Here is a 26,075-nt window from a genome sequence, read left to right as displayed (position 1 = left end):
TTCGTTAACCGCTGCGCCACGACGGGAACTCCATGTGGCGTTATTCTTAAAAATTGTTTTAATTATGCACGCTACACGAATGTATTCCTATCATCAAAGGTTGGACAGAACAGGTCGTGTAGCACCCCCACTGACCCTCGTCTCTTCCAAAGAGCCGCCTCCATAACTTTGTAGAATTAGCTTTGAAAGCAGGTTGCTAGTTTCCCCACCTGTCCTTTCGTCCATCCATCCATCTCATCCCCTGCCCATTTTCCAGGAAGATCTAGGGCAGCAATTTACAAGGATACATAAAACACAAGTATTATAAATTTAAAGTGGGTTTGAGAGGTGAACAAGCAGTCAGGGCAGGGAGGGAGGAGATGAAGTAGGATTAAGTTAGGGGAAAAGCATGTATTTTAAAGACCAAACATTCGCTATGGGTGGGTGACGAACTAGGCTCTATGCCTTCCAGCTTGGAGGCCCGTCCAGTGCATGTAGATGCAAACAATCCAATTAGTCAGAAGCTGCCCAAGGAATCTCAGAAAGAAGCTCATTCAGACGTTTCTCTTGGGGGCCCGCATACAGAGGACACTGTGTGATTAATGAACAATCTCCTTGACGACTCCTCACAATAGATGCAGTCACTGTTATCAGAGAATTCTTCCTTAAAATGACTCAGTGTTTGCTGACGACATTGACCCCAAGCTCGGTTCTTTAAGAAAGGTTGTTTTGTGGGGCCGATGTGATAAGGTTAGAGAGACAGCGCTCTGGTTTGACCCTCAGGTGTACTTGTTTATATATTCACATGTTTACTGAAAATTCAGTTGCATTTTTATCCAGATAATACATGCATCTGCTTTCAATGTCAAACAAGACGGAGAGGTGACGTTAAAAGTGCGTTCCTAGAGTTCCCGTCGTGGCGCAGCGGTTAACGAATCCGACTAGGAACCATGAGGTTGCGGGTTCGGGCCCTGCCCTTGCTCAGTGGGTTAAGGATCTGGCGTTGTCGTGAGCTGTGGTGTAGGTTGCAGACGCGGCTCGGATCCCGCATTGCTGTGGCTCTGGCGTAGGCCGGTGGCTACAGCTCCGATTCAACCCCTAGCCTGGGAACCTCCATATGCCGAGGGAGCGGCCCAAGAAATGGCAACAACAACAACAAAAAAGACAAAAGACAAAAAAAAAAAAAAAAAAAAAAAGTGCGTTCCTGCTAGCATCACCCCCGCTGCACCCACTCCCCCCTCCCTGAAGGGGTCATTTTCAACTTTTTCCACACATTTCTTCCCTGGGATTTGCCTCCCTAGTAGTGCTAGATAAAGAATGTTTGCTTTTCTTCATTCATCAGCTGTGGACATTCTGAGGCTGGAGAGGATTTTGGCTCCTGCAGCCCTCCTTCCTGCCCTAATCCCACTGCTCGCTCCTCAGCCTCTGCTCAGTCACCGTCCTGGACGTGCCCTTTGCCTCCCTCCCTGGGTCGGACTCCTTGTTCCCAGGATCCTCTGTTGTCTTCTTGCTCATTTTACTTTCCTCCAGTTTTACACATCCTCCAAATAGCTTCCTGGGAAATCATGCATAAGATCTGAATTTTTTGAAAGTTAACATAACTGTGATTGTCTTTATTTTTGCATTCATGCTTGATTGATGGTTTGGCTGGATGTGCAAATCCATTGTCTTCTAGATGCTGGTGTTGATTTGGAGTCTGATGCTATTCTTACTCCCTGTTCTTCATAATTGTCTCTTCATCGCTTATCTATAGTGATTTTTTTTTTTTGGTAAGCTTTTTTTTGGCAAGGCATGACATATACATAAAAAATATATACACAATGAAGAAGTTTTTGCTAAGTTGGGATCTCTGTTATCTATTTGTGCCAAGAACACAGTATCTGAAGATGGCTGTTTTCATCTGTTTTTGCCCAGCTTTCCAGTAGTTATGATGAGAGAACAAGTCCAGACCTTGTTGCTTCAGCATGGCCAGGGTGGAAGTTAGGGCTCCAAACCTCAGATGCCTGCAGGGGCCAAGCAGATACATTAAATGAAAGAAGAAACCTGGGCATGAAGCAATCGGAAGTGCTGGGGACTGTGACAGAGTGGAGCACAGGTGGTCTGTTTAAAGGGGCAGCGATGCTGCCAGCTGGAAGTGCCAGCTTAAGGTTGTGGATCATCTGGTTTTTCAAGAAAATCAGAAATACAAAATTATGGTTAAACCTTGGTATTTTTAATTACTAGTAGCTCATTTAAAAACAGCACAGCAGGAGTTCCCGTCGTGGCGCAGTGGTTAACGAATCCGACTAGGAACCATGAGGTTGCAGATTTGATCCCTGGCCTTGCTCAGTGGGTTAACGATCCGGCGTTGCCGTGAGCTGTGGTGTAGGTTGCAGACGCGGCTCGGATCCCGCGTTGCTGTGGCTCTGGTGTAGGCTGGTGGCTACGGCTCCGATTCGACCCCTAGCCTGGGAACCTCCATATGCCACGGAAGCGGCCCAAGAGATAGCAACAACAACAAAAGACAAAAGACAAAAAAAATAAATAAATAAATAAAAAATAATAAAAAATAAATAAAAAATAAAAACAGCACAGCAGAAACCCCCAAACACCCTGGGAGACCAAAATTTAAAATGGGAAGGGAATACCTGAAAATGCACTTGGGCCCTGGATGAAGATGATAGCACTACTTAATGTTCCCTGAAAATGACCTTTGCATCAACAGCTAGTTGGCACCTGGCACTCTCAGCTTATAACCCAACCTCACTGTAGCAAGCAAATTAGGGAGTTCCCGTCGTGGCGCAGTGGTTAACGAATCCGACTAGGAACCATGAGGTTGCGGGTTTGGTCCCTGCCCTTGCTCAGTGTGTTAAGGATCCGGCGTTGCCGTGAGCTGTGGTGTAGGTTGCAGACGCGGCTCGGATCCCATGTTGCTATGGCTCTGGCGTAGGCCGGTGGCTACAGCTCCAATTCGACCCCTAGCCTGGGAATCTCCATATGCCACGGGAGTGGCCCAAGAAATGGCAAAAAGACAAAAAAAGAAAAAAGAAAAAAAAGAATTTCAAGAAAGCAAATTACGTCAAAGTGTGTTTACCCACAGCATAGAGGAAGAGCGCCAGAGTGAGCTGTCAGCGACAGCGATGTAACTTCTTGTGTGGGATTCCCAAGTGGGAGTTTCCTTTGTATTCTTAAGCTGACATTTTTTAGTTGAATTTTCTGACAATCACTGAAAAAAAAAGTTTAAAGCAAAACCAAATACATTTGGCAAGTTCTTTTGGAAAGCAGAGGTAGTCACGTTTGTGCCGTAAGAGTTTTGTTGCCTGTCCTCAGCAGAGTGCATCTTTGATTAACCATAGAGTCCCTGTCATTTAGCCTCTGGAGCACATTCCAGAATCTAAGGTTCCCACTTCATTGGCCATCCCTTCCTTCGTATTCTTTTTACAGATGTGGCCGATGGTGTTTTGCATTTAATGAATTGTACCTAAGGCTTCCACATTTTTAAGTGATTTGTTTTTAACCCATATCCGTTTAGAGGCTGACCTTCTAAAGTTGTGGCTTAAGTGTTTCAGGTTTTTTATATATTGCTTTTGGACAGTGTTTAAAAAAAAAAAAGTTGATTAATGCTGTGCATTCGAAGAAATGCCTAAACTAAAATTTAAAAGTAGACCTGAAAAGAATCCAGTTATAAATCTTGACCTCTGAAAGTATTTTAGAGCCTCAAAGTTGATTGCCCTTATTGTGCAGATAAGCAGACTGAGGCTTAGAAAGAGGAATAATACGTAGTAATTCAGGCCTAATGCTCACCCCGCTTTTAACTCTTTCTTTTTTCATTTTTTAAAGTTTTATTTAAATATAGTTGATTTACAATGTTATGATAATTTCTGCTGTACAACAAAATGATTTAGTTATACATGTACACACATCCATTTTTTCAGGTTCTTTTTTTTTTGGTCTTTTGTCTTTTTAAGGCTGTACCGGTGGCATATGGAGGTTCCCAGGCTAGGGGTCTAATCGGAGCTGTAGCCACTGGCTTACACCACAGCCACACAGCCATGCCAGATCTGAGCCGCATCTGCAACGTACATCACAGCTCACGGGATCCTTAACCCGTTGAGTGAGGCCAGGGATTGAATCCTGTGTTCTCATGGATGCTAGTCAGATTCGTTTCCCCTGAGCCCCAACAGGAACTCTCTTTTTTCAGATTCTTTTTCCACATGAACCATCACAGAATATTGGGTAGAGTTAGTTCCATGCGCTATATACGGCAGGTCCCTCTTGTGTAGGGACATTCATTCCATATACCTCAGTGTGCATATGCCAGTCCCAAACCCCCAGTCCATCCCTCCCACCACCACCTGTCCTCTTATGGTTACCAAAGTTTGTGAGTCTATTTCTGTTCTGCAAATAAGTTCATTTGTATCCTTTTTTAGATTCCCCATACAAGTGATATCATATGTTTGTCTTCCACTAACTTCACTTAGTATGATAATCTCTAGTTCCACCGTGTTGCTGCAAATGGCATTATTTCATTCTTTTTTATGATTGAGTCTTGTTGTGTTGTTTATATGCACCATGTCTTCTTTATCCATTCCTCTGTTGATGGACATTTAGGTGGCTTCCATGTTTTGGCTATTGTAGTAGTGCTGCAGTGAACTCGGAGGTGCATGTATCTTTTCAAATTATGGTTTTCTTTGGATAGATGCCCAGGAGTGAGATTGGTGGATCATATGGAAGTTCTTTTCTTTTTTCTTTTTTCTTTTTATGGCCACACCTGCAGTATATGGAAGTTTCTGAGTGAGGCGTTGAATCGGGGCTGCAGCTGAGGCCTACGTCACAGCCACAGCAGCACCAGATCTGAGCTACATCTGTAACCTGCGCCACAGCTCATAGCAACGCCAGATCCTTAACCTACTGAGTGAGGCCAGGGATTGAACCTGTGTCCTCATAGACACTATGTCAGGTTCTTAACCCACTGAGCCCAAGAGGAACTCTGATGTTCCATTCTTAGTTTTTTGAGGAACCTCTTATGTTTTCCATAGTGGTTGTACAAATTTACATTCCCAGCAACAGTGTAAGAGGGCTTCCTTTTCTCCACCCCTGCTCCAGCATTTATTGTTTGTTTTTATTTATTGTTTTGATAATGGCCAGTCTGGCTGGTGTAACGCGGTCATCTTTATTGTAGTGAGGCCATGAGGAACACAGGGGAGAGAACTCCTTTCGCTTCCAGCCTTTGACTCTTCTCTGATCATGCCAGGAAGCCTGTGTGCTATGTTTCCCGTGCCCTGCCAGAAGCAGCTCCCTCCCTGGGACACCATTGGAAGGGTCACTCTATGCCTGGGAGCCTCCTGCGGGCCTACAGCAAACCAGCTAGAATTTAATGTGCGAGGGCTCTGCTCTGTCCCTGCACATTGGTGGGAGTTTGAGATGTCACGTCCCTCAGCCTGTGCCTACCAGGAATCCTGTGTCACGTTCCTTGGAGCTGGACCTCTCTCTAGTACAGTCACCGGGTCCGTTTCCACCCCACCTCCTGGGGGGTGTTTGATAATATCTGGAGACTCGTTTTAATCTTTACAACTGGGGGGTGTGCTAGGTAAGGCCAGGCTGCTAACCAGCCTATAACACACAGGACGGCCACACACAAAGAGTTACTGGCCCCAAGTGTCAGCAGTGCCAGAGTGGAGAAACCCTGGCCTCAGGCACATTCATCCTTCGTCATTTAATGCACATAAAAATACGGTTTTTATACTTTGAGTAAGTCAGCATCTCACAAGCATAAAAACTGGAGGCATGAGGCAAGATGGGGAAGGTAGACTTGGTGCCCAAATACCTTCTGGGACTCAGAAATGTTGAGAAAGTTCCAGGTAAGGGAATCTAACAGACTGATAGGTAATGGTTGGCTTTTAAAAATGTGATACCACATGCTACTTCATTTAAAAAAAAAAAATCAGGAACTCAAGGAATTGAACATTTTCAATGGAATTTCATTCATTCAGATATCTCTATAGAGCCTCTTATTTGCCAGGCAGTGTTCTAGAAATAGGGATGTGGCACTGAACAAAAGAAATCCCTGCCTGGAGAAGCTTCCATTCCATTGGACAGGACAGACAGCAAATCAGATAAATACATAAGATAGTTATGTGCCCATTGGGGAAACAAAGGCGTAAAGAAAACAAAGCAGGGAAGGTGATGGGGCTGGGGGCTTGTGGGGAAGGGGCTTGCTTTTTTAAATAACTTGGTCCCAAATGCCCATGAGCTAGTACCCATCAGCAGATAATAAAGAGAAGAATTTTTAAGCCTGTTCCAGTTCTTTTAAAATGTGTCCCTTTACCCTTTTCCATTTCAGAACAACAAAGTCAGGCGTTTTGCTTTTGAGCTCAAGATGCAGGACAAAAGCAGTTATCTTCTGGCAGCAGACAGCGAGGTGGAAATGGAAGAGTGGATCACGACTCTGAACAAGATTCTCCAACTCAACTTTGAAGCTGCGATGCAGGAAAAGCGAAACGGAGACGCTCATGAAGGTAGGCAGGTGTCGCTCTCTCCAGGTGCCTTGGAGCAGGTGCAGTGCTCTCCAGGTGCCTTGCGTTTTGCCAGAGGGTGTGGGAAGGAAGCAGACCTAATACCACCTAGGTCCTTGGAGGTGGGAGAGATATGAGCTCTTTACAGATGGCCAAGATTTGATCCTGGTCGAGTATTGATGTCATTTGTGTAAGGAGAGAACCACGACCTTGAAGGAAGAAAGGAAGAGCTGCGTTCAAGTTCCACCTGTTTTCAGCTGGGAGACCCTGGGCAAGCTACTTGGGTTTTCAGAGCCTTGGTTAACTCATTTGAAAATGGGAATAAAAATGCAACCTGCTGGTTGCTGGGGAGGATTAAATAAGATAATGTATCTCAAACACTGGCACAGAGGCAGCACTTACAATACGAATCATAGTTTTCTTGTTGTTAATCATGTCCACAGAGTTAGGATCGGCAGAAGCTGCAGAGTCACTTGGTGGGGAAACCCTGGCTGTGTTCTTGTCAATTCATGTTTTATTTCAGGCCCGTGGACAAGTGGTTCTCAACCCTGGCTATGCCTTAGAAGTGCCTGGAAACAAATACTCTTTCCTTTGTCCCTTGGAAATTCTGATTTGGGGGCCTGGGCTGTGCCTGGCCAAAGGCCTGACTTCTAGCAGGCCTGGTGGGTATGGCCTTGTGGGCTGGTGTCCATAGCTAGTGTCAGTTCTGGTTAGGCAGTGTCCATGCTCTTCCAGCCTTCAAATGTTCAGCTCTCACTACTGGGTCTGGTATCAGTTGGATTTTTTTGTTTTGTTTTTTATGTGTGTTTTTAGAGCCACGCCCACAGCATATGGAAGTTCCCAGCCTAGGGGCTGAGTTGGAGCTGCAGCTGCAGGCCTATACCATGGCTCACAGCAATGCTGGATCCTTAACCCACTGAGTGAGGCCAGGGATCGAACCTGCATCCTCATGGATATTAGTCAGGTTCGTTACTGCTGAGCCACAATGGGAACTCCTGGCGTCAGCATTTTTAAAAGCTCTAAAATTTTTCTAATGGGCATCCAGAGTTGAAAACCACTGTGTTCGAGGGCCCTTAAAAGAAATAGCCTTCCTCCTCCTGTTTTAAATAAAATGCATTCAACAAGTGACTCAGTTAATCTGTTTTGCCATTTTAGATGACGACCAAAGCAGATTGGAAGGCTCTGGTTCCGGTTTAGATAGCTACCTGCCTGAACTTGCCAAGGTAACAACATCTTAAATCTTCTGCTCTTCGTAGAACGATATTGAAATGATTAACAGTTATATTGTAGTAAATGATTAAAATGATGTTGTAGTTACTGCTATTTTTTGACCTAAGTGTTTGGTGAGGTGAAATACATTACTGGCCAGAGTCGGATTTTAGTCTGTTTTCTAGAAAGTGCCTTACAAAGTATTCTCTTTTTATTATTCGTTGTTTTTCCCCTATAATATTTAATACCATGTTAAAAGCGTTGAAAAATTAATAACCAGGATGCACAGGTAAATGTTTCCATGGTCATGTGTTACTGTGTTCATGCATGTGCTCCCCTTATGTGTGTTAACAGATACGATTACGGCGAGTAAGGGTCTTAGTCATCTTGCTCCTGAACCAAAGAAGGTTGCCTGAGTTTTATGAATTATTCCCGGGTCACTCTGAGTGAGAAAATAAGGATGCCTGATTTTTATAACTTTGGGAAACTTAAAAGTTACTGAAAAGCACAAAGAACAAGGCAACCATTGTCTTTTCAGCTTCCATGTTTCTTAAAGAAATAAATATCAGTTATAGTTGAAATTCTTTTTTAAACATTAACCTTATTCTGTTCCCTTCTTCCCCATAACCTCAGCTAGAGACAATTAGGAGTTTTCTGGGAATCTGTCCATTTAACCTTTGAGTGTTTACCGCCATAGCCATCGTCATAACATATGGCTGTGTTTTGTATATTTGAAATGTTACATAAATGCTAACGTATTATCCTGCACTAGCTTTTATTTTTAATTCAGCCTTGTTTTTGAGATCTACCCAAATCAGTATATAGACCTGATTCATCCCCTTTATTGTACTGTGTAAGGATTTTATTTTAGCGGTTCTATTATTTCCAATTTTTTTCTATTACAGACAATGTTACAATAAATATCCTTGTACTTGTCTCCTGTGTGCATCTATGAATGATTCTTTTTAAATGAGAGAAATATCTTTGTCTTCTCTGTCTCTTTATATTCATACTCTGTCATTGTCTTTCTATTCTTTCTTTGCAAATACAGTGAAACAGAGATGCTCCACACCCACGTCTTAAACACTGTAATAGAACACACGATTTGTCTGTCCACCATTGTAAATAGACCAGCATTCAACACTGACCTTTACTTTAGGACACCATAGCTGTTCTAAAATATAAAATCTCCCTCCCGGACTAGGACTCGAGAGTATTGTTTTTCTTTAGCACTTGGCTGTTACCACAGGATCTTTTTAGCACCTGCCTATTAAAGCTAATTTTAGTGCCACCATGGTAACCTCCTTCGAGGCTGGGAAGAGTTTTGGCCTGTGTGTGTGTTCATTGTATAAACTTTTGTATATCATATTTTGCATTGAAATTGGCCTGTAGATTTCTGGGTGTTTGGGGGTTCATGATTTCTCAAAGCAGAATGTTTGTTGAAACAGATAATATATGCAGTGCTGTCTAGACTTCAGAAAGTAACTTTCAGCACTTACTGGGTGAACACGGAGGATACCTAGGAGAAGACTCATATTATTTGAGCTTCATGTAGATTAATTAGGAATCTATATTTTTTTCCCCTCAAGGACATGCAGGAATTGTGCCTTCCTTTCTTCTCTTACTGCTGCTACTACCTGGCCAGCATAATTCAGAATTCCTTGATCCTAAGACCTAAGGAGATATTTATGACCTATATTTGTTCTTAAATGTATGTATTTACATATACACATGTACACGTACATAATATATTTGGAATTTTTCAAACTGTGGGGAATGAACAAATTAGCTGAAGCTATTTTAGCTGGTAAAAATTAATGAAATTGGTTTCAACCTCCATTTCTCCCTTTACTTTTTGTTTAAATTTTTTCTTTTTCTTTCTTTCTTTCTTTTTTTTTTTTTGAGTAGCACTTCCATCGAGTGAAATGCTGGAGCACTAAGCGGATTTCACCTTTGCACACCCCCGTAACCACCACCCAGATCACTGTATAGAACGTTTGCAGCATCTCAGCAGACTCTCTTGTATCCTCCCTCCCAGTTGGTACCTTTATTGTTTTGACCTTTATCCCTGTAGAGGAGTTTTGACTCTTCTAGACCGTCCTAAAAAACGGAATCATACATATACACTCTTTGTGTCAGGCTTCTCTAGTTCAACATTATGTGACTCAGAATTTTAAAAAGTGGGTAGAATTGAACAGGGAATATTAAAGTACACTGCTCTGAATAATTATAGATTCTAAGATATGTGTATATATCATGCATGTATCATATGCATACATATGTATATATATATATAGAGAGAGAGAGTGTGTGTCTGTTGGGTTGTGATGTAAACATGATTCTTACTGTGGGTCATGGTCAGAACCTAAAAAGTGCAGCCTTATAAGGGGCTTAACTGTTGTTTCTCCCCCAGCTCTCAAGTGGTTTTTTATTATTATTATTATTATAGTTGATTTACAGTGTTCCTTCAATTTCTGTTGTATGGCAACGTGATCTAGTCACGTTTTTTTTCATGCTATCACATGTTTTAAAACCATTTTAATTTAAGAAGGTAGAAAAAGGCGGAAGGTAATTTTTCAAAGGGGGATAAAAAAAGAAATGCTGCCATCCCATTTGTGGGCAGGTGTCTGTTGGTGATGCCTCTGGTCCACCTGCAAGGTGGCCGAAGTGTAGCATGAGGGGCCCAGGCCCGGTGTGCCCAGCTCTCAGCCTCCTCGTCATCCAGAGCCCTGAGTGTGAGTGGATTTGACTACGTATAACCTCTCCCAGTGCATCTGGGCTGGGGATCATTTGTACCTGTTAAGAAAGCAGGGAGGTTGATAGCTGGCCATGCTGATTTTAGAAGGAAAGGATTCTGGAGTTGCAGAATTTGAGGCTGAATGAGGGGGTTGGTGGGAAGCAAGGCTCAAGTCACACAGCTGTGCAGGGGGGCCCTTTAATCGGGAAGAGGAGGTTAAGAGGCCAGGACCAGGGAAGGGTCCATGGGGAGATCAGGCTGTAGTTAAGGTGGATTGCAGAGAAAGGACTCCAACAGTGGGGATAGCAAAGGCGTGATACAAAGGCAGCCTCCTCTCAGGTCAGCTCCTCTTTCTGCTTCATTCATCCTGTTGCCCCGGCTTTTGTTTTCCACTGTGACTGAGACATAACTAAACAGGATATGAGCGACGGGAAGTTGTTTTAGGACAAAAATAGCTGATGTCTCAAGGTGGAACGTGATGGAGGGGCCCTTGACACACAGCGAGAGGGATGTGGACTTGGAGTTTCCGAATATTTTGTGTATTCCCGGCCCTTCTGTGCTTGTACATGTGGTACCGAACATCTTTCTTGTTTTCCTATGAGGACACACTGTATATAACCTCAAACCTGTTCTTTTCCTCCTATTGTCTAATATGGAGCCAAATACATGTTTGCTGTGAATGTAACAGCATGTATAGTATCAGAGTACATAGTCTTATAAACATTTTTTATTAAATACACAAACTGTAGTTAAAGTTAGTTAATTGGTTTCTTCCCTACAAAGTCAAGGGGTCATATGGTCATTTACTATTTATTTGATATTTTGGGGGGTCACATTTATCTTAAGTAATATTGGAAGCTATATGTATCTCTGTGTATCACCGGTGTAGAGACAGTGTGAAGAAAACCCTCATGGTCCCACCTTATATTTTCCTCCATAGCTTTTCTATTTTTGAGCTCTTTGTGTACTCGGAGAACAGCTGCTTACTCTTAATTTGGTCTCTCCATGTGATTCTAAAAGAGAAGCATTGTTTCACATTATTCCAAAATTGTTCCCATCCAATTACCTTGTAACTGCTTTTCAGTGGTTGAATTTTCCTTCCTCCGTAAATCTTCCACAGTGGAACACAGGATGGAGACTAGTGTCTCAAACTTTGTAGTCTCACCAAGGTGGAGGAAGCATCAGGGGGCCAAGCTCAGCAGCACTAGTCAGAACCTGAACAGTTTCACAGGCACCTTCTCTGAGTTTTAAAACCACGTCTGGAATAAACGCTTCCTTCCCTATGTCCTAATCCAGGAAACTATGTCATTGTGTTATAGTACAAAGGAATTGGCCGGGGTTGTGTTTGTGAGGTCAGCTGGCACTCCATGTCTCGGGCCTCCTTATCTATAACACTTTATTATGTTATAGCTTTGTGACACAGAGAATGAGATGATGGCCTGGGGAGTTAGGTATCTTGGAAACAGGGAAACAAATCATGACAGCTCTTTAAATTAAAAAGTATATATTCTGGCTTCAAATGATTTTGCCAAGGAGCTCCCACTGTGGCACAGTGTGGTAAGGATTTGGCGTTGCCACAGCTGTGGCATAGGTCACAGCTTCCATAGGCTGTGGATGCAGCCCCCCCCCCCAAAAAAGAGAGATTTTTGCCAAATCTTCCTACCTATTTACAACCTATTCTGTTTGTTTATTTTTTATCTGCTTTTTAGGGCCGCACCATGGCATATGGAGGTTCCCAGGCTAGGGGTCTAATCGGAGCCATGGCTGCTGGCCTACACCACAGCCAGAGCAATGCCGGATCTGAGCCAAGTCTGCAGCCTAAACCACAACTCATGGCAACTCTGGATCTTTAACCCACTGAGCAAGGCCAGGGATCAAACCCGAAACCTCATGGTTCCTAGTAGGATTTGTTTCTGCTGCGCGAGGATGAGGACAAGAACTCCCAACCTCTTTTGTTTAAATGAGCCAGCACTCAGCACGGTATTTTTCTGATTACTCATCCTCAGAATATGATCCCATTGGTCTTAGTCTGACCTTCAGTTGTTTTACCTGCCCAGAGGTAAACTTAAGACCGAGTATGCGCAGACGCTGCAGTAGGTCTTCCGGAAACTCTTGAATGTTTGGTTCGTCAAGTCAAGGAAGAAAACATTGCCGGGGTATCATTCATGGCTAAACTTAGGGTTTACAGAAGTGGAGTCATAGCCTCTGTTTCAGACAAATCTTTCTCTTCTGTGGTTTCTGAGCACGCGTCAGTTTTTACAGAAAATGGCTCTATCTGTCATTGTCACTTTTCTTTCTCCATTTTCCTCTATACCGAACCCAAAGTATTAGATGGGCAGTGGATAGGACAGCAGCCACAGGGCTTAGGGAAGAGCCAGCTCAGTTCTTCCTCCATCCGCAGTGTGGACTGACCGCAGGTTATTTTAAGAGCAGAGCTGGTGTCTCTCACTTCGAAAAGTGCTGGATATCATGGATGCTGGGATATTTTTTTACAGCTATACTTTGTGGGCTCTTAGGTTGTGAAAGTACGCATTACAGGAATTCATGGCATTGTTTTTACTAAAATTTGGAGATAAACGTGTTTGCTGTAATAAGTAAAAATATTCAAAGTTACATAAAGAAAAGTTCATCTTTCCCCCCATCCTCCATTCCCACATTCCTGAGAGCACCAGTGTTACTAACCTGTTGTATGTAATCCCCCCCTCACCACACCAGTGGCTCGTGGAACCATATACACACATGTGTAGTGCTTTTGATTTTTAATTTTATTTTTGTTTCATTTTATTTGGTCATGCCTGCAGCATGTGGAAGTTCCCAGGGGCTAGCTATAGAACCTGTGGCACAAAAGCGACAACACCAGGTACTTAACTTGCTGGTCCACCAGGGAACTCCCTAGTTATTTAAAATATATATAATATATATATTTAAAATATATATATATACACATTACTCTGAAACTTTGTTTTAGCGCTTAAAATTTGTTTATATCGGTGTCTAGTTCACGCATGTTCATAGCTGCATAATATGCATCCTGTGCACTTGATTCGGTCACCTCGTTAATCATGAGCATCTAGATAATTTTTGGCTTCTGCCTATACAGACAGTGCATGATGAACATCATGACATATTTATGAATAGCTTGAATACTCATGCTCTTAATTTCAGTAGCAGAAATTTCCCAAGTTTATTGTGGTTTTAATTCTTTAAATAGTGCCCAGTCATTTTCCTAAAAGGTTGTAACAACTCACCTTCCCATTATTCTATGTCCTTATAAAGGAGTGAAAAATAGTATTTCACTGCTTTAATTTGTATCTCACTGCTTAGTAGTGATTTTTTTTTGTATTTTCAAATATTTATTTACCATTTGATTTTCCTACTCTCTAACTTCCCTGTTGATATTTTTTACATATATATGTAAAACTTATTATTATTATTATTTTGTCTAACAGTCAAGAGTCTGGGGTCTGAAGCCAGACAGCCTCAGTTAGAAACCAGGTTTCCATTTAGTGTCGTGAGTTTAGGGAAAAATATTTACCTCTTGTGCCTCATTGTTTTCTCTTAAACAGGGATTATAATAAGATTTGCCTCCTAAGGTTGTATCAAATTTAAATGTGTGCTTAGCATAGAGAATTGTCAATAAATATTCTCTTTGAGCATTGCAGTGCTTTCAATATGTATCATTCCCTAGCTCTGGGCCCAGCCCTGCCCTTCCTGAGCCACATTTTCTCACTGCCTTAGTTTTACTGGATAATCCCTTCAAGCACTGTTTATCAGTCATCCCCTCTGTTTAAAGTGTTCTAGGCCTTGACAGGGATGGGAGGAACCTTAAGAAGTGGAGACTGGGAATTCCCTTCACGGCTCAGCATTAATGAGCCCGATTAGTATCCATGAGGATGTGGGTTCGATACCTGGCCTCGCTCAGTGGGTTAAGGATCTGGCATTTCAGTGAGCTGTGGTGTAGGTTGCAGATGCTGCTTGGATCCTGCGTTGCTGGGGCTGTGGCGTAGGCCGGTGGCCACAGCTCCAATTCGACCCCTAGCCTAGGAACCTTTATATGCTGCAGGGGTGACCCTAAAATGCAAAAAAAAAAAAAACAAGGGATTTTAGTTATCTCGTAGCAGAGCTGTCAGTGTGTGTCAGGTGGATTATAAGCTTTTGGGTTATCTTTATATCTAAAGTTTTCCCTCTTCCCCATTAAATGGCTTCTCTGGTGAAGCATATGTCCCTTGAATATTAGTGGCAACATCAGGATGCTCTGAGTCTATTTGGCTGGTTGTTGATTTTTTCTCTAATGTGTCTGCATCCCTGTTTGTCCTCTAATTAGGTGGCGCTCATAGCATCACCTGTGCTGTATTCATTTCTCTTCTCCTAATCCGCTTGAGGCAATAAGCGTCTTTCAGAAGGTGCCAGGAGACGCATCTACATTTAGAACCCATTCCTCCACTTCAGTGTCTGAGATCACAGTCTTTGCCCTTGTGGAAGCTCTCAAGCAGAAATTCGGGAGAAGAATGCGTTGCTGTTGGTGGCATCTTGCAGCACCTAGCCCGGGCGTTTTTGTTAGGAAATGTCACGGGTTGTACACAAAGTAAAGCCAGTTCTTGGGTTCAGTAAAGTGTATTCTACATGCACTTGTTCTGTGCCTTTTGATGTGAAAAGTTAGGGAAGGTGTGGGCAAGATAGAGTTAACACATTGTCCCACCACCCTGACCCAGCCACAGGCACACACGCCCCCTTGCAAGTATGAGCCCCTCAGCCTCTGGAAGCCTTCAAGCTGCATGGAGAGCTTCAGGATGACTTTGCTGTGGAAGGCGACTTGAGTCAGCATCTGGCTGAACAACTTTATCAGAAATGAAAGTGGAGGAGTTCCCGTTGTGGAGCAGTGATTAACGAATCCAACTAGGAATCATGAGGTTGCCGGTTCGGTCCCTGCCCTTGCTCAGTGGGTTAACGATCCGGCGTTGCCGTGACCTGTGGTGTAGGTTGCAAACGCGGCTCGGATCCCGCGTTGCTGTGGCTCTGGCGTAGGCCGGTGGCTACAGCTCCGATTCAACCCCTAGCCTGGGAACCTCCATATGCCGCGGGAGCGGCCCAAGAAATAGCAACAACAACAACAACAAAAAGACAAAAAAAAAAAAAAAAAAGAAAGTGGAGTCCAGGGAGGCTAAGTGGCTTTTGCTTAAGTTTAAACAGCCGGTGAGCGACTGAACTAGAACCCAGTTTCTTAGTTAGCATTCTGGTGGTCAGTTCATTTTGTTAAGTGTATGCAGTGTGTTTAATATGTCATGATAGAGTTTGGATCATTGCTAAGAACCTACTGTAACAACTCTGTGGCCGAGAAGATTAAGGAGATGCTTGACTTCTCACTGGCCGTGATAGAAATGTAATCGTAGACATCGTTAGGCCGCCTGCAGAGAAGACAAGACACCCTCTCCCCTGTGGCTGTCACTGCCCATCCTGTGCTGAGATATGACCCGTGGTCTTTGGGCCACGGAGCAGGTGAGAGCAGACAGTCTATCCTGGCTGAACCATGGAGATGGAGACGGCAAAGAGCTCTGACTGCCAAGAACAGGGTATAGATTTTGAGGCATCGGGTGTGAGGAATAGCACGGTTGAGATGACTTCTGCCTTGTGAAGTCTGAAGCTTCCTCGTCTCCCTGTCCCCAAGTGCCACTTCTCCAGCCCCTGTCTCTGCCACCTACATCTCTTTCCCGGAATGACTTCTCTTCTTCTGTCCATCCCTTCACTGTTGGGCTCACTGGGGTTCTGTCCAGCGACATGCTTTCCCACCTTCCCCAGGGACTCTCGGCCCCTCCCACGACTTCCATCCCCACCTCCACGCTGAGGTTCTCCCAGCCTGTGATCCCAGCCTTCCTCCCCCTCCCCGTGCTCACGGTCTAGCGCTCTGGCTGCCTGCTGGCCGTTGCCCGAGGGAAATCCCACAGCCTTCGCCAGACCCCACCCGACCATCTTCTCCACCCACCTGCTCTTCCTCCCGCATTATCCTCGCCAGTGGACGGACCAGTCAGCAGGCTCCCCAAGCGGGGTACGTGGGGTTTGTTGTGAGGCTGTCCTGATAACCCAGGAGAGGCCATGTGGACCTCCTGGTCTTTCCTTTTTTTTTTTTTTTTTTTTTTTTTTTTTTTTTTTTAATGGCCTCACCTGTGGCATATGGACGTTCCCAGGTCAGGGATCGAATCCCAGCCACAACTGAAACAGCCACCAGATCCTATAACCTGCTGCACCGGGCCAGGGATCCAGCCTGCAGCTCTTTAGTGACCTGAGCCGCTGTAGTCAGATTCTTAACCCCCTGCACCAAGGCGTTAACTCCTAGTCTTTCTTTTTTAATCCTATTGCTTCAGCCCTACGAGAGGGGTGGCTCTAAAATGCAGAGCTCTTATTTTATTCCCTTGATTAAAGTACTGCAGGGTTTTCTGGATTCTGAGCTAATTCCTCAGGCTTTACAGTACAAAGTCAACCCACTAATCTTTCCTTTTATCATCGTGTCCAAGCTCTCATTTGTAATGAATGACTCGGTCGTTGCTCAGGTGTGATTTGTAGCTTTATACCTGTAGTACCTCCTCTTCGGCTGCCCTTCTCTCCTTTTCTGGCCAAATGGCTTTGCCCTTCAAGCTGGGCCTTCCTCTGGGAGCTCTTTCCTGACACCCCCGCCCCCCCATCCAAGTGCAGGTCACCTCACTGTATGGATGATTTGTATTACTGTCTATATTCTGTCTTCCCAGATGGTGCTCCTTGGGGCTAGAGACTTCATTTCATTCATGTTTGTGTCCCTGGCCTGGCATAGAACATGTGCTCATAAATATTGAGTGAGTCAGCAATTCCCCCCTTGCCTGCCATAGACCCCTGTGGCTCTCCTTCAGGATTTGCCATCATCTTCTTTTTTTCTTTTTCTTTTGCTGCTTAGGGCCTCACGCACAGCATTATGGAGGTTCCCAGGCTAGGGGTCGAATTGGAGCTGTAGTCGTTGGCCTACGCCACAGCCACAGCATTGCGGGATCCAAGCTGCATCTGCAACCTACACCACAACTCATAGCAACGCCAGATCCTTAACCCACTGGGCGAGGCCAGGGATCAAACCTCCTGGTTACAAGTCAGATTCGTTTCTGCTGCACCGCAATGAGAACCCCGGCCATTGTTTTCTGTATCCCACCATCCAAAATGCCTTCCTTCCTCTTCCTTTGCTTGGACCCTCAGTCTTGGGTTAGACCCGAAGTCCTTTCTGCCACGTGGGCTCATCTTACCTTTCTAAGCATCCTTTTCATTCCAGCTGAAGTGCTCAAGTTTCCCTCCTTTTTGCTGTCTGAGTCTGAATGCCACCCCTTCATTCAAAGCCCGACCCCTGTTCCGTCACTTTGTGAAGCCGTTCTTGGTAGCCGAGCTTATTCTCCTTTACTTTGTTTGCGTTGGTTCTGACTCTGCAGTGGACCATCAGCTTCAGAAGGGCGGGAATCGCATCTTCACTCCTCCTTTCTCCCCAGCACGTACTTTGTGTGCTACTTACTGGATTGTCTCTCCTTGGCCGTGGACATGCAGGTGACCCTCCAGTGAGGGCAGGGGTGTCGGTAGTCTGGTTCCTCAGGATGGGAGTAGCTTTCAATCATACTTAGACGCCTCTGGGAGAAAAGGATTTTTTTTTCCTTTAATGTAATTTTTAATTTTTGTTTATCTTGTTGTCAGAGTGCCAGAGAAGCAGAAATCAAACTGAAAAGTGAAAGCAGAGTTAAACTGTTTTACTTGGACCCAGATGCCCAGGTAAGAACTATTTTATTTTATTTATTTATTTTTTTAGGGCCACACCTGTGGCATATGGAGGTTCCCAGGCTAGGGGCTGAACTGGAGCTGTAGCCGCCAGCCTACACCACAGCCACAGCAATGCCATATCCAAGCCACTTCTGCAACCTACACCACAGCTGAGGGCAGTGCTGGATCCTTAACCCACTGAGTGAGGCCAGGGGTCGAACCTGCGTCCTCATGGATGCTAGTCAGATCATTTCCACTGAGAACTATTTTAATATTTAAAATTAAGTCAAGGAAAGGAAACCTCTGATAGGTTATTTATTTATTTGCTTTATGTATTTTCGATTGATAAGCAGTATAACAATATAGAAAATTCAGAAGGAGAAAAAATTAAAACAACCTATAATCTCATTACCACAGCACAACCATCATGAATATTTGACATCCGTAGATTTTTGGAAATTGAGGGAGATTTATCCAAAGACATTCTCAAGTCCACAAAGAACATATTTAATTTACCCCATAAAATAACCATCTGAATATAACAGGCATCACTTATAAATATCACCCATAGAAATATCACCCAGTAGACGGTGATATTTCCTGACCAGCCGGGCTTCGTTCCACATGCAAGCCTTGCAGTGGATACAGCCCATATCTGTGTTCCAGCAAAGTCCAGCCCATTGTGTGACCCCAGGCTGCCCACAAACAGGGCTACTCCGAGGGGGCAGCTGTTCTGCTGTGTTTCCTCCCATATTTTCTTCTTCATTTGTCGTCTTTTGAATAAAAATTCTTTTCCCTATTTAACTTTATTTAATTAATTTATTTATTTTTGTCTTTTTGTTTTTTAGGGCGGTACCTGCGGCATATGGAGGTTCCCAGGCTCGGGGTCTAATCAGAGCTGTAGCTGGCTGCCTACACCACAGCCACAGCAACACCAGATCCGAGCCGCGTCTGCGACCTACACCACAGCTCACGGCAACGCCAGATCCTTAACCCACTGAGCAAGGCCAGGGATTGAACTTACAACCTCAAGGTTCCTAGTTGGATTCATTTCTGCTGCACCACGATGGAACTCCTCCCTGTTTAACTTTAAAAATAACTATTTCTCTGTTTTTTCACAGACTTTATAATCATATATATACATATATATACACACACTTATACTCACACATATTTATATACTTTTTGACAATTTTTTGTTTATTGTGGTGAAATGTGCATAAGATACAATTTACCACTTTAAGCATTTTAAGTGTACGGTTCATTAGGTAACGTCACATTATTGTACAACCATCACCACTGTCCATTGCCAGGACTTTTTCATCACCCCCAACAGAAACCCTGTACCCATTAAACTTCAACTTCCCATGCTTCCTTCCCTTCCCCTAGTGACCCCTATTCTCCTTTCTGTCTCTGTAAACTTGCCTGCACTAGGAAGCTCATACATGTGGAGTCATATGGTATTTGCCTCCTTATATCCAGCTTATTCCACATAGCATAATGTTTTCAAGGTCCACCCCCACTGTAATGTGTCAGAATTTCATTCCTTTGTGTGGCTGAGTAGTATTCCATTATAAGTATACACTACATTTTGTTTATAGCTTCTTCTGTTAGTGGACACTTGGGTTGTTCATAACAGCAATTTTTAAGCTCTGTATAATCATCCATCAAGTACATATATCATCATTTATTTGATCACTATATCTATATAAATGTATAAGGTAATAACATTATGCTAGGTAAATGAATATATGTAGCTTCTGCATATTTTAAGCAGTTTCCTTTAGGATATATTTATTGTGGGTTTTTTTATAATGCGGCCATAATACATTTATATATTTGCATTTCCTTTTAAAGAAGCTTGACTTCTCATCAGCTGAGCCAGAAGTGAAGCCGTTTGAAGAGAAATTTGGAAAAAGAATTCTTGTCAAGTGCAACGATCTGTCTTTCAATTTGCAGTGCTGTGTTGCCGAAAATGAAGAAGGACCCACCACAAATGTAATTTTCCTTTTAAAAAGTAAATGTTAAGCGATTCAGAGGCTTCAGATGTGCCTGTGGCAGTGCAGTCAGGACCAGGTCCTGGTATCCACAGGGCAGGGTGAGATCAGGCTGCGGGGATGGGATATGGGCCACACAGGACAGGGATGGAGGCTGTTGCTCTTCAGCAGTGGTTCATAGCAACGGTCATAAATAGGTCGAGGAATTTCTTCTTTGATAGCAGCATTCTTTTTTCTCAACGGTTTGAGCCATAGTGATGGTCTGGATTGTTTTGTTTTGCTTTACTCAGGTCGAGCCTTTCTTTGTTACTCTATCCCTGTTTGATATAAAATACAACCGGAAGATTTCTGCCGATTTCCACGTGGACCTGAACCATTTCTCAGTGAGGCAGATGCTGGCCACCACATCCCCGTCTGTGATGAACGGCGGGAGGCAGAGCTCGCCTGCCCTGCAGGACAACCCGCACGAAGCCGCCATGCAGTATCCGAAGCAGGTGCGTGGAGTCAGCCCAGCAGCCATGCTGCTAAGACTGATCTCGCGCATGCTATGTAAATACATCATGAGACTGTGTGATGCGTAATTGGGGTACATGAGACTGTGTATGTTGATTATATTGACAGCATATATAATTAGACAGTAAAAGCAAGCTGAAAGAGAAGAAGTGGTTTTGGTTTCTCATTTCTTCTAAACTTTCTGCTGGTTACCTTCACCAAATAGCTTTTTTTTTTTTAAAAAAAAGATATTTAAGTGACTTTGTTTTTTTTATTTTTGTGTTTCGTCTTTTCTAGGGCTGCACCCATGGCATATGGAGGTTCCTAGGCTAGGGGTCTAATCGGAGCTGTAGCTGTCAGCCTACACCACAGCCACAGCCACAGCAACATGGGATCCAAGCCACATCTGTGACCTATACCACAGCTCCCGGCAATGCCGGTTCCTTAACCCACAAGCGAGGCCAGGGATCTAACCTGCCACCTCATGGTTCCTAGTCGGATTTGTTAACCACTGCGCCACGACGGGAACTCCCAAATAGCCTTTTTGATCAGATGATGAACCATTGATGACTTAACCAGTTTGGCCCTGGGTGCTTCTGAATAGCTCTTAGGTTCCAGTGCTCTTTGCTGCTTTAGAATCTTTAATGTTGAAGGGATTTGTTTAATGTGTCTGTAAATTCTACTCACTGAAGAAAATTGTTTGTTCCCTAGGGAATATTTTCAGTCACCTGCCCTCACCCTGATATATTTCTTGTGGCGAGAATTGAAAAAGTGCTTCAGGGGAGCATCACGCATGGTGCTGAACCATACATGAAAAGTTCAGACTCTTCTAAGGTATGGATGACTTTCGTGTTTTGTGATGGTTAACAGCAGTTGGAAAAAAATAGGAATAGAAACGCTTAAAGGAATCCAAGTTAAGCCATATTTATGTTCTAAAAGATGTAGACTACTCTGTAGATTTACTCTCATGGTTCACCTTATGTGTTCAATTTTCAATGAAAAGTAGCCCTACATGTAAATAAAACACTTCACTTGGCTACACTCCCCTGACACTCTGAAATAATTTGCAAAGTTTACCAGCTTCATAGTAAACTTTCTTTCATTAAAGAGAACGTATATTATATTTCAATAGAGTTCATTCCACTTGTTGGCATGTCTCCCAGGTCCTAGAATTATGTCTGGGTCCTTTTGCACTTGAACATGAGTCTGGCGACCAGGAGGTGACCTGGCTCAGGTGGTCTGGCCAGGGTGTTGGTAGATCGGGTGCCCTTTGGGTTTTGTCAGATGGTGCAGGGCTCTGGTGGCAGAGGTGGGGGAAAAGGGAAGGACGTGACTGATGTATGTTTGGGGTGTTTCCGTGACTTTAGTAAGGCACCCATTACCTGGCAGTGCCTAGGTGTGGACATACCACAGAATTAGTGAATGCTAGACGTCGTCTCGTCCGAGACCTCCCTTCGCACGTCCGAAAACTGAGACCGACAAAGGTTTAGTCACCTACTCTATGTGCGTAGCTAGAGTGGCCAAAGGGCACTTGCCTGTCTCTTTCTAGCCCATGGAGCTCCCTGGGTTGAGTACGTTATCGAGTGCTCTCTGTGCCAGTGTTACATTACTTTTAGTTACTTAAAAAAATTTTTTTAAAGAGTCATCTGAGAGGTGATCTTGATACATTGGCAAGGGCTGGTCAGCTGTAGGAGACGTCACCCCAGAGGCTGGAACCAGGGCTGTCTGAGCTGATTCCTCTCTGTGGCCCTCTGAATATCACAGGCGTGTCCCCCAAGACTCAGGTTCTCGGAGGCAGAGACTGAGTGCTGAACGCCCAGCTAGCCTGGGTCCTCTGGACACATCCTGTCACCTCCTGGGCCCCAGACGTCCCATCTCTAGGTGAAGGATGATGTTGCTTCCTGCCCCTGCCTTCCTCTCAGGGGCAGTGCTGAGAGCCAGCAGACACCACGCAGCTGGTGCTATGGACACCGCAAACCCCTGACGCACACGGAGGACGTTCTGATCAATTACTGCAGCCCAGTCAAGGAAAAGCCCATTTACCCAGGCGCGTGCCTTCAAACAGGGTGCCTTTCTGGCTGATGAAAGCTGAACCAAGTTTGGCCTCTGGAGAGAAGCCCTCGTATTTTTGAAATCCATTCTGTAAAAGCTTGGATGAGAAGCTCTTTCAGTTCTTTGATGTTCTGATTAATAATCGATGAATGTCCGAGATAAGGCCTACTCCCCTGCTGTGTGTGCGGCACATACCCGAGGCCCTTAGGCACCAGCTCTGGCTACTTCCGCCTGCCACATGCATGGTTTGAAACTTGGCAGCTCCTGCTGGTGCAAAAATCTCATGTGACCGCGGGCTAGATGCCGCACTTCCAGTGGCCATTGAGCATCTGTGGAATTTGCCTTCCTTCATTACTTACGGAATGAAAAGCTCAGCCATGTGTCCATTCCCCATGCCGTCACACCTCCAAAGCAATACATTAAAGCAGAGATTGACTCTGCCATCTTACATGAAAATAGAAGTTTCAGCAGAGATTTTACTGAGGGACGATTTTTTTTTTCCTCTCCAAATTATCTCTGCGTGTTTTCCAAGATGGTCCAAAAAAACATCATTTGGAGGAAATTTTTGTTTTGGAGGAAATTTTTAGGAAAAGTCTCTGTAGGTGTCCACCATGAGTAGATTTGTTTGTTTGTTTGTTTGTTTAAAGAAAGAAAAGAGGGGGAAACCCCCAAAGGGCAAAAATGAGTTTTTCACTCTTTTACATGCATTGTGTTCCTTCCATATGCACCCTCAGTAAATCTGAGCACTTTGTTCTCGGACACTGCCGGCAAAAGTGAAACTTATTTGAAACCTGTGTTTTGGCTTTAAATTTTATGCAAATATTGCATTTTACTCCACAACGTGGTCCTTATTGTTGGAACCTAAAAATAATCATTTCTATGTGAAAATGTGTAAGTGAAATGGCCACTCCAGGAAAGCAGGCCATTCTACTCTGTAATCCCCGGGTCCCCGCCCAGACGAGCCCCACTCGAAGAAGAAAGGATGGGACCAGATGAGCTCTGGGCACCTGTTTCAGTGGAGAAGTATTTTCCAGGTCATGAAGGCAGCAGTTCCCCAGCAGCGTCACGGTAGCATCATCATGTTGGTAACTGGAAGGGTCAGTGGCACGTTTAGCCCAAGCCCGTCATTTCTCAGATGGGCACGTGGAGCCCAGAGAGGTTAAATGGCCTAGGAGCTCACAGCTGGTTTCCAATCGACCTGGACAGAGGTCTCTGTTGTTCTGCTGCCCAGTCTTCTACCCGAGTGTTTCTCAAACCTGGTGCACACAGATCACCAGAGGTTTGGTCAGCAGGCAGGTTCTGACCCGGGGGGCCTGGGGTGGGGGGGTGGGGGGGCAGACTCTGCCTTCCTGGCAAGCTCCCGGGTGGGGCCGATGCCGCAGCTCTGCCGAGCACATGTGAGTTCATGGGCCCTGGATCACGCTTCCCTAAATTGGTTTGACTCTGGTGTGCTTAAGTGATGTAAAGACCCTCCAACTTGCCTCCGACTCTCAGTCCATCAAACTGTACCATGGTAACAGTGTGCCGTGTTCCAGTGCAGGCCGATTTGCCAAAATTTGGTGTCATCCGCTTTAGCAGTAGGGGTATAGTTGATGAATGCATGCATCTTAGGCCAAAAGCAAGTCTACTTCCCTGGGCACTATGGAGTTTATCCATTAACCCATAACACACCAAAATTGATCATTAGGAAATGAAGAAAGAGGTAATTTATACCGAGAAAACAAGAACATAGTGGTCAAAAACCCTGGCCTGACTTAAGTCAACACCTATAAGGTCTTAATCACGAATATTTTCCCAAATTGGGGGAATTTGCGCAAGCCAGATTATGGTAGGAGCTGTGAAGACTTAGTATTTTCATTAGTGTTTTCATTTAAACTCTAGTAACGTGATATATTTGGGCATGAATACCAAGTATTAGTATTTTTTTTTCTTGCTTTTGTTTTTTTTTAGGACCGGACATGCAGCATGTGGAAGTTCCCAGGCTAGGGGTTGAATTGGAGCTGTAGCTGCCAGCCTACACCACAGCCATAGCAACACCGGATCCAAGCCACATCTGCAACCTATACCACAGCTCACAGCAACGCCGGATCCTTAACCCACTGAGCGAGGCCAGGGATCAAACCTGGGTCCTCATGGTTCCTAGTTGGGTTCATTAACCACTGAGCCACAACGGGAACTCCCAAGTATTAGTAATTATTAATAACTCTTAGTCATAAAGAAATATGAAAACCTATGAAAAGCCATGATTGTTGCTTCTTCAGACCAAAGACATGTATTTGGAAACAGTTCTTATTTGATACTTTTTGAAAATCACGGCTAGAGCATGTAATAAACAGAACACTTTGCACTTTGCACTTTGCATGTAAATCCAGCCGTAATGGTGGTGAGATGTGCTTGTCCACACATCTGATGCCACTCTAAGAGCTTGTTTAGTGAGTGTGAAATAATGGCTCTCTAGATCATAATTTTCCTGTCACTGGGATACAACGTCTCACGGGTTTACCCTGATGTCTTCAAGGTTGCTCAGAAAGTGCTGAAGAATGCCAAGCAGGCCTGCCAAAGACTAGGGCAGTACCGAATGCCATTTGCTTGGGCAGCAAGGTAAGGGGCCATCCTTCTTGTCTTTTATGTAGATAAAGATGTATGGAGATATATATGTAGAGAGAGAGAGAGACAGACAGACAGTCCCACCAACCTACTAACCTATTTGTTGTTCAGAGACAAAGGGAATTTAAATGTGTAAAACTGAAAACTAAGTTAGTTCTCTATCTGAAAAAATGTATTAGGAGACTCAGAGAGGAGAGAGGCTGGGCTGGAGGATGGCAGTGTGGCGCTGGCAGGGTGACAGGAGTGTTTGTTGCAGAGCTGGGACTCCACGTCCCAGCCACGTGCCCCCAGCGGAGTGGGAGGCGACCCGGGGCAGCCTGCAGGTCATCATTTTGGGGGGGTCTCTGTTCCTTAAGTATCTGACTGGGCCCGTTACTTCCTAAGCACGGCCGTTTGCTGGAACTGTTTTCTCTGTAAATTGAGTTAGTTGTGTTCACTCTCATAAACATTTTCCACGCCTTTGGCTAATGAGGTTTCCGTCGGCTCCATAGCCAGTGCAACAGTAAGGAGACTCCTGTAGAAACCAGAGTCAGGCTGTGGATATATTTTGGTCATCTGGAAACTCAGCTTAGAAATGTCGTTTTGCTCTTTCAGGACATTGTTTAAGGATGCGTCTGGAAACCTCGACAAAAATGCCAGATTTTCCGCTCTCTACAAGCAAGACAGCAACAAGCTGTCCAATGAGGACATGCTCAAGTTCCTCGCAGACTTTCGGAAGTGAGTCTCAAGGCCTCACCCGTTTCCGCACCT

The 26,075-nt window shown here is 44.3% G+C and overlaps 1 protein-coding gene across 30 annotated transcripts in view; it reads left to right on the top strand.

Annotated features, from left to right (window-relative positions):
• The window catches only part of DOCK9 (dedicator of cytokinesis 9), a 288,344-nt gene that overhangs the window by 158,091 nt on the left and 104,178 nt on the right, over nucleotides 1-26,075 (top strand). For all 30 annotated transcript variants that reach the window (XR_002336733.1, XM_021065834.1, XM_021065826.1 and 27 more), the window contains exons 8-15: nucleotides 6,302-6,476; nucleotides 7,629-7,696; nucleotides 18,115-18,189; nucleotides 20,035-20,175; nucleotides 20,465-20,668; nucleotides 21,378-21,500; nucleotides 25,237-25,319; nucleotides 25,920-26,042. Coding sequence is in view for 29 of the 30 variants with exons in the window: in XM_021065834.1 (XP_020921493.1) it covers nucleotides 6,302-6,476; nucleotides 7,629-7,696; nucleotides 18,115-18,189; nucleotides 20,035-20,175; nucleotides 20,465-20,668; nucleotides 21,378-21,500; nucleotides 25,237-25,319; nucleotides 25,920-26,042 (992 nt within the window). In the remaining variant the exon portion in view is untranslated. The remainder of the gene's footprint in view (nucleotides 1-6,301; nucleotides 6,477-7,628; nucleotides 7,697-18,114; nucleotides 18,190-20,034; nucleotides 20,176-20,464; nucleotides 20,669-21,377; nucleotides 21,501-25,236; nucleotides 25,320-25,919; nucleotides 26,043-26,075) is intronic.

The sequence above is a fragment of the Sus scrofa genome, chromosome 11, assembly GCF_000003025.6.
Source record: "Sus scrofa isolate TJ Tabasco breed Duroc chromosome 11, Sscrofa11.1, whole genome shotgun sequence".
NCBI lineage: Eukaryota > Metazoa > Chordata > Mammalia > Artiodactyla > Suidae > Sus > Sus scrofa.
This window is presented reverse-complemented; position numbering and strand designations above follow the sequence as displayed.